Source organism: Cardiocondyla obscurior, linkage group LG07 (genome assembly GCF_019399895.1).
Source record: "Cardiocondyla obscurior isolate alpha-2009 linkage group LG07, Cobs3.1, whole genome shotgun sequence".
Classification (NCBI taxonomy): domain Eukaryota; kingdom Metazoa; phylum Arthropoda; class Insecta; order Hymenoptera; family Formicidae; genus Cardiocondyla; species Cardiocondyla obscurior.
Genome location: NC_091870.1, coordinates 9,024,425 through 9,040,121, shown reverse-complemented (window position 1 = coordinate 9,040,121; position 15,697 = coordinate 9,024,425). Strand labels below are relative to the sequence as shown.

General features: G+C 37.2%; 4 protein-coding genes across 10 annotated transcripts in view; 3 read left to right on the top strand and 1 right to left on the bottom strand.

Moving 5' to 3' along the window:
* The first annotated feature begins 76 nt into the window (after positions 1 to 76).
* LOC139104204 (arylsulfatase B) lies at positions 77 to 5,395 on the top strand. Its single transcript, XM_070659530.1, has 9 exons — positions 77 to 546; positions 646 to 876; positions 1,555 to 1,714; positions 2,001 to 2,227; positions 2,321 to 2,564; positions 2,741 to 2,898; positions 3,100 to 3,391; positions 3,629 to 3,987; positions 4,261 to 5,395. Exons 2-9 carry the CDS (start codon positions 757 to 759, stop codon positions 4,495 to 4,497), a joined length of 1,797 nt encoding a protein of 598 aa, XP_070515631.1. The 5' UTR covers positions 77 to 546; positions 646 to 756; the 3' UTR covers positions 4,498 to 5,395.
* Positions 5,396 to 5,414: 19 nt separating this feature from the next.
* Positions 5,415 to 9,882, top strand: LOC139104205 (arylsulfatase B). The gene is made up of 9 exons (XM_070659531.1): positions 5,415 to 6,389; positions 6,571 to 6,718; positions 7,043 to 7,202; positions 7,434 to 7,660; positions 7,876 to 8,137; positions 8,223 to 8,380; positions 8,568 to 8,862; positions 9,022 to 9,302; positions 9,429 to 9,882. The coding sequence occupies exons 1-9, from the start codon at positions 6,301 to 6,303 to the stop codon at positions 9,564 to 9,566; spliced, it is 1,758 nt and encodes a 585-aa protein (XP_070515632.1). The 5' UTR covers positions 5,415 to 6,300; the 3' UTR covers positions 9,567 to 9,882.
* Positions 7,650 to 15,697, bottom strand: part of LOC139104201 (EF-hand domain-containing family member C2) — a 21,536-nt gene continuing 13,488 nt past the window's right edge. For all 7 annotated transcript variants that reach the window (XM_070659521.1, XM_070659522.1, XM_070659518.1 and 4 more), the window contains one exon: positions 7,650 to 8,115. The gene's annotated coding sequence lies outside the window, so the exon portion shown is untranslated. The remainder of the gene's footprint in view (positions 8,116 to 15,697) is intronic.
* The window catches only part of LOC139104212 (protein Wnt-11b-1), a 12,795-nt gene continuing 9,372 nt past the window's right edge, over positions 12,275 to 15,697 (top strand). The window contains exon 1 of the mRNA XM_070659546.1: positions 12,275 to 14,095. Within this exon, the coding sequence (XP_070515647.1) occupies positions 14,007 to 14,095 (89 nt within the window). The 5' untranslated portion in view covers positions 12,275 to 14,006. The remainder of the gene's footprint in view (positions 14,096 to 15,697) is intronic.

Sequence of the window (15,697 nt, the reverse complement as noted above, 5' to 3'; positions counted from 1 at the left end):
AAACTTATATTTCGAGTTTCCTTGTGACGTATAAAAAAAGTTATGACCAACATTAGCCCGTTTCCTTATATTCAGTTTCACGATTGCATATTCCTTTAACTTTTCGATTATCTTAATGTATTTGTGACCAATTCATCTTATTATTTTAAGACCGTAAATTATATTTACAATTTTTAATAAGCGACGTCTTCTGTTTTGTCAAGTTTTGTTGCGTTTGCTTATAATGTTTGCTATAGCATCGAAAAGCGCTTATATTTGTTATTTATTTTATATTTGAATGCATGGTAAAATATTTTGTTTGATTTATTAATTCAAATTATTTCTATAAATTTGCAGGAACTATTTTAAAACTGTTATTATAATGATAAGCGTGGAGCAGTCAAAACGTAAGCAGTCTTGGGGAAATTATATAAATAGCGAAAATGAGTTGTAAGACGAGAAGCAGCCCAGTTTTAAACAAGTTATCCTCGTCATAATCGTGATCATTAGTACATCTTCCCTTCCCTTCTTCTTTGTCTTAATTCATTCACGACGCGCTTTTCGTAGGTGGGCTATATAAACGTATTTATGTCTTCTGTTGCCTCTTTGTGCTCCGCGAGAGCTGGTCGTATGATGTGTTAATAATGTACATTTTTTTTGTTTAAGCGAGTATTGGTACCGAGTGACGCGAAGAGTGCGAAGAAGAGGACGTGTAGACGTTGAGTGAAACTAAACTTTTCTTCCTTTTTTTAAATATCTGAAAAAAGCATTGCAGATATGGTGCGTTTAATAGCAACAACTAATTGTCACTTTTTAAGCCTTTTATTATTATTCGGAACCGCATTTGGCTTTTACGAAACATCACCAAATATAATCGTCTTTATGGCCGATGATCTGGTAAGATATAAATAAGAATTAAAATACCAATAGAAGTTGCATTCTTATATTTCAATATTTTTTAACTAATTGTCTATTCTTCTCGTAAGATATGTAAAATGTAATTAAAAAAGCAAGAAGAGATATTATATTAAAAGAAAATTTTTTGCATTGAAATATACTTCATAAATATTTACAGAGCTTTATAAAATTTAATATATCATAAAAGTATTAAAAAAATGTTAATAAAAGAGAATTAATAATCGAAAAAATAATTTTTTTTTACAATGCATTTTAATTGAACATGTATAAAATATTGAAATATTTATAGATGATTTAAAATTGTTATCTTTTATTCATATATGCAATGATTTGTAAAAGCATTTATTATACTAACGTTACTTGCGCTTGCTTTAAGCACGACACGATTAATTTACTCAAAAGTATTCCGGATTAAAATTACCCTTAGTTAAGTTAATTATCGCAGCTTACGTAGCTTATCTACGCCTCCGCAATCAACAAGTACGCACGTCGTGACTCATTTAGATCACACGACAAAATGCTAATTCTTAGTACACGTCAATTACCATTTAATTTGTTCACGTAATTTTGATATGTTGAACTTCCGGTGCGAGAACAATATTTTATTTGTGTGCATATAAATTTATAGTATTAAATAATTACGCTCAAATGTTTCAGGGATGGAATGACGTCGGCTTCCATGGTTCGAACCAGATACCTACTCCGAATATAGATGCCCTAGCGTACAATGGAATTATATTGAATAGGCATTACGTCTTGCCGTCCAGCACACCTTCCCGAGCTGCATTCTTCACCGGAAAGTATCCAATGCATATGGGTATGTATTATTCATTATTTTGTAAGTCAAACATTTTTATACTACAAGGTTTTACGAGAAAAAGAGATGGTACCGTCTTTTTTTTTTTTTTCCTTGTTTTCTTACTTTTTATAAGACACTACAAAGCACGCGCGCTTTGCGCGTGCATAGTTTAAGCGACAAAAAGACGCGCGGAAGTCGCGACAATTTAATGTGCATTTGAAAAAATAATATACGTATGGCACGATGACGTTACATGTGACTTAATACAGCATCTGAGATACTGTGATTCGTATTTTTTGTACAGGTATGCAGGGAGATGATATACAGGGTGGCGAGCCCAGAGGATTACCTCTCAACGTGAAGATTTTGCCGGAATATTTGCGAGCACTAGGATACACGACAAAGCTGATCGGGAAATGGCATTTGGGATATCACACACCTCAGCACACCCCCATACACCGTGGTTTCGATTCCTTCCTTGGTTTTTACAACAGTCACGTTTCGTACTATGACTATAAGTACTCGTATCAGGTATCAAAATTAATTTTAATTTAACCCTTGACTTTACTTATTTTTTGTTATTATTCTTTTAATGTTTGGTCACTTCTTTTGCACGCATATCAGAATATGAGTGGGTACGACATGCACCGTGGCGATGCTCCAGCTTACGGCCTAACCGACAAATACATCACGGATCTTTTCACCGACGAAGCAGTCAGGATCATTCAGAGTCACGATCGATCTCAACCGCTCTATCTTCAAATATCGCACCTCGCGGTCCACGCACCTCTCGAGAGTCCGCAAGATTATAATCAGTATGATAGACAGTTTATGCACATTCGAGAAGCAAATCGTCGCAAGTATGCTAGTACGTACGATTATGTCGACAGCAAAAGTCGATGGTTGTTCGGTATTAATAAATAACCACAATAATTTATCAATCAAATACATATAAAATATTATAATTAAATTAATTTAATATTAATTGAAGGACAGATTATTTGTAACGCTTGACTCACTTTTCTTTTAACGTAATTTCATCAGGAATGGTATCGAAGTTGGACGAATCCGTGGGACGCGTCGTTCAAACTTTGGGGAACCGAGGGCTGTTGAGGAATTCGGTGATTGTTTTTCTCACCGACAACGGTGCAGCGCCTATTGGCAAATTTCGTAATTACGGTTCTAATTATCCTCTACGAGGCGTAAGTATTTTTTTAAGTTTTATATGAGGATACAAAATATAGAATTATATTATTTATATTGACCGATAAATATATTATTATGTCATTTCTAGCATTTAATTTAATTTATTTAAAAATCTTTTGAATATACGCGTGAGACTACAAGCTGCTTTGAAGTTTTAAGAAACACGACGGTATATAAGAGCGTGATTTATGACGCAGATGAAATACACCCTTTACGAGGGTGGAGTGAGAGGAGTCGCTGTGCTGTGGTCACCAAGATTGCTTAAAGCAGCACGTGTATGCGACAATCTGGTGCACGTAACCGACTGGCTGCCAACCCTCTACGCTGTTGCTGATGGTGATCTAAAGGATTTGGGAGAGATCGACGGGATGAATCAGTGGCCTATGTTGAAAGACGGTTATCCGATAGTCAGGGACAAGCTGTTGCTGAACATCGATGAGATTTCTAAAACTGAGGGTGCCATATATAAGCAGTACAAGCTTCTTCGAGGTATTTCGTAATCGCGATTGAGTAATTTTTCAGCAATAATTTAAAAACTAAGGCTTATAAGATAGCATAAAATAAAATTAATATTGTAAGAAATAAACTTTCGAGCTGTGCGTTGCTCTGCGGTCGCAAATTCCTGTATTTCAAGATTCGTACAATTTTAGTTTTTAAAATGAGAGATCTTTTTACTTTATTTATTTGCCGTAATGTAACTAGTATTCATGAAAAATTACATTTCAGGATCGATCGAGGAAGGCTACTACGACGGACATTATCGTGACTACGATATACCTTTACCTCCATACTACTACAGTCCTACGTATAACGATTCAAGAAAATACGCGCAGGAGAATATGACTTATACCACCACTATCTTGAAGAGCACGGTGTCGGAAAGTATCACGTATCACTTAGGCGGCCCAGTTACTCAGCCCAGCACGATCAATCAATTACGACACGAAGCTACGGTTACTTGTCACAGATTATTTAATTCCACCTTCAGTAGAAACCAGTTCGTTACCTGTAATGTTACTGAGTGCCTCTTCGACATCGAGAGCGATCCTTGCGAAACGAAAAACATTGTCGAGCAATATCCGAGGGTGAGAATTAGTGAAACAAACGTTTTGAAAGCATAATAAATTCTCAAATAAATCACTGGATTATTAACTCAATACAATTTTCAAATATTAAAATTTTTTTTAATTTTTTTTTGTATTTTTTAAAGATTATTACCATTTTTTTTTAATGTTTGCTGCATTGATTATGAAAGATGCTTTAAAATTGATACATTAAGACGAGATATAAGTAAAAAGAAATAATCTCGAGATAACTACATCGAGGGAATCTTATTTTAGTAGTTTCTCTTTTCACAGATTGCTCGGGAGTTGGATCAGTTTCTCGAGCAGTATGGACGCAATGTCACGGTACAAATTAAACCGCCGGTAGATTGGCTCGCTGATCCGCGAAGAACGAACAATACGTGGGAGCCGTGGATACCTTCGGTCGACACATTTTACCCGTACAACGCGGCTGTCCAGTTGGCTGGTTTAGCGTATTACCTTCACATTGGGATCGTTCTTATAGCAGTCTTGTGCAAATCCTTCGTTTGAATAATCGTTTCGATTGAAATATAAATGTATGCATCATGAAATACCGTTAGCTCTATAAGAATAATTTTTTCAATCAATTGTTCAAGTTTTATCACAGTCATATCGAGGTAAAAGAGATTTTTTACAATTATATTTTTCTGTTTTTTTTTTCTTCCAGTTTTTAGGAAAGAATTACATGGTATAGCATCAATGTAATAATATAATACATAATTTGCAGACATGCTGCATGTAAGCTATGTTTGATTTAATGTTTGCATTGTTCTATGAATTAACATTTATATTGCTAACGATTATCACATTTACTCACTTTGCATCATGGCGTTTTTCCGTTTTCTTTTTATTGTGACAATATTTGTTAATAAAAATACAACGGGCGTGATAATGACTTATCGTACTGCAGCTTATTTAAGAAAAAATAGATGGAAAGTAGTAAATTTTAATGAAACATAAACGAATTCTCAGCTCAGTTTTGTCGATAAATACGTAAATTTAAGTATCAATCACACATTACTTACACTAGTTTGATTATATTACTAATACTAATAATAATAAATTATAAATTAGATTGATTAATTTCAGCGTCATATCAGTTTTGAAAAAATTTTATCACATAAGTGTCAAAGATTATTATGTTAATTATAGTAATTATTATAAAATATAGAACATAGAAGAGAAAGATATTTTTCAGAATCTTTCTTTTAATATTATATTATTAATTATATGTATTTATATTTAATTTATATTTACATTCTTAATTATATTCACAAAATATGTGTATTATAAATTTAATCAATATAACATGAAACATACATTTATACAATATTGAGCACCGACGTAAAAACTGTAATAATCATTTGGAGAAATTGTAATAAAAATTGAAAGCTGAAATTTAACTATCCACATTATAATTCATTTTGATGTTCAATATGTTCATAACCTTAAATTCAATCTTTCGCGACGCTCCGCCATCTTGCCGGTGACTATGGTAGCACCTCGTAGCAAATTTTTTCGGAACTAAAATAAAATTCGATTTTTTTCATTGGCTCATATGGGCCAATTACAAACGAGTATTATTCCCGCCAGATAGTAGGAACCATTGCAAAAAAGGTGTGGCTTCAGGTGGGCGGGGATACCGGGGCTCTCGCGTGCCACCAACTTACTCCTTCTATATTCCTAATGATTCCTGATACTTTCTGAGCGGTTTTGGCCGATTTCGGATACTCGCGAAACCTCGACATGACAGATTTGATACAGTATACTCATTTTTAACGTTTTAGTTATTTCATATTCATATTCAATATGAGCGTATGATTAAATTATCGTTTTTTTTTTATTGTAATTAAGAATGAAATATTTATTCGATTGTTAATGTACTTTTTAATAACAATAGGCATTATAAACCGTGAGCTTTGCGTGCGTTACTCTTATTTTTTTTACGTTAAAGAAAAGTGGTATGCAAATAGAAATTGTCACCAATAAACTATGAATGTAGTACGTATCTTACCTGCTATTTTAAACGCTTCTTGTCCTTTTAAATTATTATACATATAACGAGAGGTGTACAGCGTAAAAAATAGTAAAAATTATTTAAGAACCAAGCAAAAAAATTAATCTGTATTGCAAAATAGCGACAATAAACAATTTGATCTAGCATGCTATTTCTAAAATAGAGTTTACGTTTTGTTGTCTCATTTACAACGAGATTGTCCTGATTGCGTGAATGCTATCGCTCTCTCACAAAGCTATAAATTTTGATATGTATATTTAGCACTCTAGTATCAAGTGTAATACTGAGTGAAACGAATGTCGAACCGTCGCAAATGTTACAAAGATATCGTTAAAGAATATAAAAAATTGTGTGCAATTGCGTGGACCAAGGATAAGATAACATTGTATTGCTGCCAAAAACTAAAGATTTGATTATCATATTCTAATAAATGAATCACTCGTTTATTTGACACTTTATTGACTTCTTGCAAATTAAATATTAACATTTTTAAATATAGATAGTGTATTGCGACAACTGATGATTTCACTGTGCAAGTTTCACGAAATAAAATAATTTTATTCTAGGATAACAGAAAAAATTAAGACCATGAATCTGAGGAACGTGTTACTTTTCTGCGCGTTACCAGTTCTAAGTGTCGTGTGCTTTTGTTGTAATTCAAGACGGTCCTCTTCGCAGCCACCTAATATTGTCGTTATCATTGCTGATGACCTGGTAAGAAATTTTTGATCATTTTCTTGAACTTCTTAGAGATAAAAAAAATGTTAAGCGGAATGTGTATAACGCAACACTAGCTAGTGCAGCGTAAAGTCAAGCAAAACATTCGTTCTATTAAAAAGCAAAAAACTTGCCTGCCAACCGGTTGCAATTAGAATATCATTAGAATTTCGCATTTTATGAATTAAGACAGATACTAAGTCGGTAACATTTATTTTATTTAATACACATATAAACCTTTGTAAGCGTTACTTATAATTTATGTATTCGATTTTTGTAATCTGTGAAACATTCTTTTTAATATATGTCTTAATCACTAAGGGATGGAACGACGTTAGCTTCCACGGTGCCGATGAGATTCCTACGCCGAACATAGATGCTCTCGCATACAATGGTGTGATATTGAATAGACATTACGTCTTGCCAATATGCACACCATCGAGAACAGCTTTTCTCACCGGGCAATATCCTATAAGAACAGGTAATCTATTAATTATTATTAATTACATATATTATATACATATTTTTAATTATCTGTAATTATAAAATTTGAAATTGTTCTAATTAAAAAGTTATAATTTATAAATATACTATACGATTTTTATTAATTCCTAAATCGTAAGTATATTATATATTAGAAAATTCTCCAAAGTTACGTGGAGAAATAAAAAAAACTATGTAGAGCTTAATTTAAATTTTAATTATAACGTAGGTATGCAAGGCTTCCCATTGCGAGGAGCCGAACCTCGTGGTATACCCTTAAACAACACTCTTTTACCTGAATACCTCCGAAAACTGGGATACGCTACTCATCTCGTAGGGAAATGGCACGTAGGCTATCACACGAAAAATTTCGGACCCACTCGCCGTGGTTTCGACACTTTCTTTGGATATTACACTGGATATATTCAATATTACAATCACACACTCTACGAAAGTGTAAGCTTTTTATTATTAATTATAAAAGAACACAGCACTATTTTAAAATACGACAGTACGAATACTATGAACGTGTAAAAACTATTGGTGAGAAAACGTACAATAATTTAATTGTGCGAGTTGAAATTGGCGAAACAATATTATAATTAAATTATACATTATCAAATTGTATATTAAATTTGTTGTATAAGTATGAATATCGTGACACGTTGCAGGGTCAACTGGGTTACGATTTGCACCGCATCGTGGGCGATAATCATAGGGTCGAGTACAGATATGACTACATGACTGATCTGATAACTGACGAGGCCGAGAATATCATCTCATCGCATGATACCGATAAACCTATGTATCTGCAACTGGCGCATCTCGCTGCTCATTCTTCTGACGCTGAAGACGTGATGGAAGTACGCGACTGGGAAGAAACGAACGCTACCCTCGGTTACATCAAAGACCTAAACAGAAGAAAGTTTGCAAGTAAATATCATTTTGCACTTCTCAATTTCGCGCGTTTGCTTTATCAATCGTTCGGTAATTTTAATCTCGCATATTTTATTTTCAGGTGTCGTCACCACGTTAGACAGATCTATTGGCCGAGTGGTTGACGCTCTCAAAAGGAAAGACATGTTAAAGAACACGATTGTAATTTTTATGAGTGACAATGGAGCGCAGACTGAAGGATATTTGGCAAATTACGGATCTAATTATCCGTTAAGAGGGGTAGATGCTATTTTATAAACGAAATTATTCACTTTACGTTTTATTTCGTGCAGGGCTAACATTATAGAATAGTGATTAAAAAAAAAAAAAACATTTTAATTAGTTATCGAAACAGTTGTTTAAATATAATTACAGCTGTTCCAGATTTTAAGATTATATGTAAATTAAAATGACAATATATTTGCAGTTGAAGTTTTCTCTATTTGAAGGCGCCGTTCGAGGCACGGCGTGCATTTATTCACCTTTGATACGTGATTCATCGAGGGTGTCGACGCAATTATTTCATATTACCGATTGGCTACCGACATTGTACTCTGCAGCTGGTGGTAATTTAAACGATCTTAAACAATTGGACGGCATTAATCAGTGGCCTATTATAAAATATGCGAAGAAAACCGACAAACGGAGGTCGGCTCTTGTAAATATTCGAGAGGATGAAAATAGCGAGGCGGCGATAGTGGGATATTATAAACTTATTACAGGTAAGCATGTAGTATTTTATATCTGTAATTATTTGTTCTAATGTAACTTCGAATTTTTTTTATTATCCTTTCGTTCGTATAAATCTTTAGATTACTTAGAGTTAAAAATCGGTTTAAGAGTGCACGAATGACTTACAAATAAATTATGTTATTTTTCAGATAAATCTGATTATCAGAAGCATTATAATTATTATAACGGTAGAGACGCGTCATATTTTAAGTACAATTTGACGAATGTACTGACTTCACCGGTCGCTATGGCTATCAAGAATGTTTCGATTAAAGCGTTGACCGCAGCTAAGATAAAACAACTCCGAAAAAAAGCGACGATAATCTGCAAGAACGTTATGAACTCTTCGAGCTGCGAGAACCGCACTTGCCTGTTCAACATCTATAAAGACCCTTGCGAAACTACAGATCTTTCTTCGAAGTATCCTACAGTAAGGCCAAATAAAAATCTTAAGAAATATTTACACGTTACGTGTCTTAAACACTTGCTTTACTACCTGACATAGATTAAGATTAAACGGCGATGCCGCCTTAAGAAGACGTCGTTATGCTTACAGGTCGTTGAAATATTGAGCAAGTTCATCGACAGCTATAAATCGGTTCTCATGAAGGAGCTCAATACCGCGGTCGATCCGGCCGGCTTTCCGTACCACTTTAACAACACTTGGATGCCTTGGCTATCAGACGACTATTAGTCAATCAACGAGATGCATTTCGCGACGTGCAGAACTGCGTCGCGACAACGTAACGACTTCGCTTCAACCTCATCTCGGACCTGCACTTGCGTTTCCGCTGAGAAAATTCAATTGAAACCAGTTTTGTGAGATGTAAAAAAAAAAAATTAATAAATTTGTAATTTTACTTTCAACAAATTAATCTTTTCTTTAATCCTCGTCCTGAATGATAATAAAATATGTTCTTAGCGTTCCGTTCCGCTGGCTTCGACTCACCCTGTATATCTTTATTAGCGAGGTAGCGGGTGTTGACCGTTGAGGGTGGATGACAAAAAGTTTATCGTCCGAGGGACAAAACTCTTCTTTTCACTGACGTTATTGTATAGAGATTATGCAGATTGCTCGTTGCCGTCGTGCACGGAGAAGGTTGATATCTATTTAATTACCGGTATCGTATTAATTAATCGTATCCATGCAAATAGACAGCTCGGAACTTTCGCGACATTCAGTTTGCCAAAGCGGATGAATTCGCAAACTGTCGTCAACTTATTCAATCTTATATTTTTACTTGTTCATTAATTATTTACAACAACTGCTTTCGCGGCGTCTCTCATGGTTCTCGCTCGAACGGTTTGCAATAAAAGAAAGCGAAACCTTTATTAACTATCTCAAAAAATTATTTTTAAAGTTTATTAGTACCACAGATCTTCGTGGATCTACGAAAGTTACCCGCGAGACAATGACGGGAAGGGATGCAATAACTCCGCAGCCGTTTCACGCTCGCGGTCCATTCCTCATCTCGCTCTTTAACATTTCGAAAACGGTTGCCCCCCCCCTCGAACGTTTTTCGCTGCCGCAGCGCTGTTTCGGAGGACCGGCTCTAAATTCTAATCTAGGACCAACCAGGCGGGGTTCCGCGCGCATTCCTCCCTTTTCATCTCTTCTTTTACGTCGAGGCTTGACTTTACGGCTCATTTAGCAATGCTCTAATTTACAGGCAAGACGAAGTCGCGGGCGCGTACGTACGCGTACGCGTGGCTTTACGCTTCGCCCGCTTACGTGCGTTATCACGAGAGGAGCAAGAAGAGGCGAAAGGGAGCGAATGAGAAATAGAGAGTGAGTGACTGAACGGCGGGACAGAGGAGGGTAGAAAGAGGGTATCTTTGCGTTCTACGATCGCCGGAAGGGTTTGGGGTTTAAGTCGCTTTTAATAGCGAAGCAGCTGTCGCCGGATCCGCTCGTCCCCTTTTTATAGTCGATGTCTTCTTCGGCGAATAATGCCGGGGAAATAATCTGAGACTGAGGAGAGCGCTCTCTTTCTCCCGACCGGCTAGCTTTCCCGTTAATAAAGTCGTGCCTTTAACCCGTTTATTTTCGGCACCGACACCTACGCGACGGTCCTTTATCCTTATTAACTTATTACTCGCCGGCACGATCAGGGGCTGTCTTTATTTTTCTCGCTTTTTGCAAATATTAAAAAGTAGAAATGTGGCGGTCGAAGAAAAAAAAAAAATTGTCGCGGAAGCGCGCGTGGCTCGTTAATTTCCGTGAAGCAAGTATTCTTTTCCATAAACGGTGCGGCTTTGTCCGGGACGGAATCAAGAAAAATGACGAGAGTTTACTCGAGATCGTGCGAGAGCGTAATTAGACGAATGCGTTATTAACGTGTGTAACGAGACAATAAATAATGAGACGGATCTCGTGGTGGGAGATTTTTAGAGATCTGGCGTTTACCAGTCGGCGACTCTGAAATTAACGAGGTGCAAACGTATTGCGTAAACCGTAGGCACGCACGTCGGCGCGCTATTTCTCCCGCGAGTGGTGCGAACGGTGATACTTCCGCTTTTGTTTTACGAAATTTTTGCTCGTGAGAGGATCGCCCGGAGCGAGAAACGCGCCGCTTTCAAGAATACTTTTGCAACATTGCCGCGGTAATTACTCGACGCATTTGCGCGGCTCGCGAAAGTGCAACTAACGCCTGTCAATTCGATCTTTCCAGTTATCCTTACCGCGAGCAGCCGAGGAACGTCGCCTCGAGCTCTACCCTGACTTTACAGCCACCGCAACACGAACGTTTATATCGCGATATCTTATCGAGCTGCTGGCGGTCCTGGTTGCGTGAAATTAGAAGGAAGCTGTACGGTACGCTTCAATCAGATAATCATTCCCTGTGATAAAATTTATAATTATCTTTATGTAGAAACAGTTGTACATAATCGTTATAAGTCTTCGTGTTTAAACGTTAAATTAAAAGTCTGCGGTATATCCGACGCCTCTCGATAAAAAATTTAATTGGTTCTTATTCCGGCAATTTATATCCAGCGCGTCGCGGTTGTGAAAGAGATCTGCGATCTGATTAATTATTATTATATTATATTTTCTTACGAACTTTCCTCGTCCCAAATAAAAGTACGAATTTTTCCTCGTTCCGTTTGGAGACCAAGTAATTAACAGGGAGTCGCTTTTCGTTGACGTCGATATTTTTTATTGATTAGCGCGCTCCCGCGATCGGCATGCTTTTTTACACGCGGTACTTCCAGGGTTGCCCTGAGGGCGAATCCGCTTGTCGGGGTTTCTGCGTGCGGGACGGAGGGTGGATATAAGTCCGTGCCGAAACTTAACGACGTAATGAACGTCTGACGGAGGATTATTTATCGATGGCAACGGAGCAACGGAAGGGCCGAGCGAGGAACCGACCAACGAGAGAATGGGAGGGAAGACGAACGATCGGCACCGTGGACAAAATTGGCACGGTAATTAGCGAAGGGCGAGGAGGCTCCTGCGGCTTCCTCCAATTGAACCACACAATACCTCGGTAAAATTTCTTTGCGCTAATTGTGACGTTGATCGGTGTAATGTGTACGTATTAAAAAAAAAAAAAAAAAAACGCGGATGAGAGAAAGAGTTTGTTTAATACTACAGTCAATTAAAATCGGATATCTGCGTTATAAATTATAAAAAAATATTAAAATAAAAAACTTTAAACAAATTATGATCCCAATTAAGATAACGATATTTTTTCGTAAGAAAATCGTTTTTGTATAAACATTTGCATAATCGATATGCTGTTTCGAATCCGATCAAAAAATTGGAACGAGATGGCAGAGACATTTACCAGTCTCTAAATGGTAAAGGCAGCGATAAATTGTTTTGGCTCCGCCTTATAGTAAAATAAATGATCACAAAGATACCGCCTGCTCGTTAAAGTCAATCCCGCGAAGGTGGCCCCGACCTCCGTTCATCTTTCTTTTTCAGAATATTATTCGTTATTCGTAGCATATAATTTTCGGTAAAACCGAACGCTAGGAAAGCGTAGCGGCGTCGACAGAATTAATTAGTGACTGGAGAACAAATATAATTCGCGTTGGCGGACAATTAAAATCCCTGCCCTCTTCTCCGGTTTTACATTGAGAGGATTACACGAGACTTTTTGTGAATAATATTTCAGGGCAGATAAATTGGGGACTAATGGAAAATCTTATGATCTTTTTAACTAATGTACATATCTCCCTTGCAAGTGTTCTTTTTCTTTTTTTTAAGAATAAATGTGTTGCATTAATTTTATGTAACAAATACTAAACTATGTAATATCATTTAAATATATAAAATATATTTAAAAAATTGCGTTTAAATTATTAAAAAAAAAATTTTTACTCTTGGGGAAACGAGAGGGTTAACAGCGATTGTCCTTCTTAGACGATCTGTGTCGATCATTGGACTCCTCGCACGTCGAGGCAAGAGAAGGCTCACGTAGGAGGCGAAGTAGGAGGAAGTGAAGTAGTAGGAGGACCTCCACCACCACTGTCGACCAGCAAATCCTGCGGGACTGCTTCGACGGACACCTGTAAGCACGCAGACTCCCTGCCGAGCCGGACGTGCGGTGCACGGGAAAGTTCGCCGAAATCACCGCAGATCCTGAAAGATCCCTCAGCGCACCGTTTTCCGCCGATCTTCGCGAGAGTGGTGCCCGGTGTCTCTCCCGCGCGTGTTCCTCGAACGGTCCTTCGGAAGAACCTTTGTGGGATTTACGGAAACGTTATTGCCTCCCGAAATGCCGCTTGTTTTAACGAACTAACTCGAGTGGGATACGAATTTGATTTTGTCCAACAACTATTTCGGAAAAATTGATCGAGTAATTATATTAAGTAATCTAAATATGTAACGATGTCAACGCGGAGCTGACTTTAATAGTGGCATTAGAAATAAGCGAGAAGAGAATTTTCACAAAATGCGCTAAGAACGGTTCTTGGACGGAAGAGGAATAGTATTGCGATACTCGCAGATTTTTAACATGTAAGATAATGTACTTGAAGAAGAAATCTCGAACCTCTTTGCGCTACGAGTCGCGGCGCATCGAGGGATGATCGACGGTGTTTAAGAGCGCGGACAGAAATCATCATCGCGATATTTTCGCGACGAAGAGCGACGATGTCAATCATTTAGAATGCGAAACGAAAAAAGATGTGGATAAAGAAGCAAGGCGGTGCTGAAATTTGGCTTTTGCTGCTCGTGCTGCTGTTGGTCCAAGATGGCAAGTGTATAAAATGGCTGTGAGTAATTTCTAATTGATTTGTTAACTGTTACTCGACTAGTCCCCTCGTTTTCCCTTCGGTATCTCGCGGTACTTTTTGTAAAGTAAACGTAAAATCTGCCACCGAACACCACGCGTCTCGACATTCTCCGAAATGTTAGGTGGATCAGCGCAGCTGAAACGGGGAAAGCTCAGCTTATTCCGTAAAAATAAACGTTAATAAAATTTTTATGACGAAAAGAGCAGTCGCTCGAGTACCATTAGATGTTCATTTAGAGCCTAGTTCCTAAAATAATTTTATTTGCCGCAATTTAATCGTCTTTATTAAATCTCCTAAATCTCCTAATGATTTTAATTGTTTAAAATAATAAATACATAGATTAAAAAAATACGCGTTTATAAATTAGAAAAAAATTATAATAATAAATTATAAAGTTTTATATATAATTATAAAAACATTTATAATTAATTTTATTTAAGCACAAATTAAATCGGAAAAAAACGGACGTTGGATTCGCGTGATTATTATAGTGGCGAGCGAAAAAAAAAAAAAAAAGCAGAATTGTTTGCGGGTTCGATCTTTAATCATTCAAGGTAGAGACACCCAAGAAGTCCCGCGAACCCTCGTGATGACGATTCCCATTTGCGTTCTCACATTCGCTCGCGGTGGCTCCGAACGAGTTCGAAGATTAATGTTGGCCCGTTAATGAGAAACAAATAGATTAGTGGCCGAGGGAAACGCTCGGGTGCGGCGACGATGGCCGACTCGATTCTCGATCTCGATCGTTATTTTCCTCGGATCATGCGGGAGATCGAGCCGCGGGGGAGATTTAGGGGCGATTCGCGGTCCACATAAATTTCATACTCCCGTGGAATAAAGATATAGTCGGTGCCGTTTTATGGGGCTGCATAAATAGACGCCGCCGATGCCTCACGTTCGTTAGCCCGGCCAATACGTTTCGCAAATGAAAAGCGGATGATTACTGCAGTGCTGGTTTTAGAGGTAGCTCACCTCGTGGCGAATTTATCGCAGCGCATCTTACTTTTCAGACCAGCCAGCCCATTTTAATTATCAGCTGCGGAAGTATCGGTCTATTCACAAATTTTTTTTTTATCTTCAAACAAACGCTTCTTTTTTTCCTTAACAAGCTTATCAACGAGCCATTTTTCGCGAAGAAAATATCAGTTTCTTTTTAATTGTGCTACCATATTATTTTAGATCGCTATAAATTTTTACCAATTAGATTTGACTATTGTTTATTGGAAATAAGTAAAGTGATCGCGTAAATGTATAACGTGCATATAAAGATCAATAAAATAATAACCACGAAGTAATGAACGAGAGAGCTCGTTATGGATTATCTTGCCACGAGATATCATTATTTGTCTCTTCTTTATTTTGCCCTTGCTCGAGAACTTTTTTGCGAGTTGGTTATTACCGCTCCTATATTTCTATCAATCATTTCTGTACCGAGAATCGTTTGTCTGAAGGCGCGCACGAAATTTAAGGCGTCTCGTTAACATTCGAAGTTGCGTGGCCAGTGAATTCTTTTTTTCGGCTCTCCGATCTCCGTGCACGCGTTAAATCGTTGTGCGTAGAAAGTTTCATCGCGCGAACAAG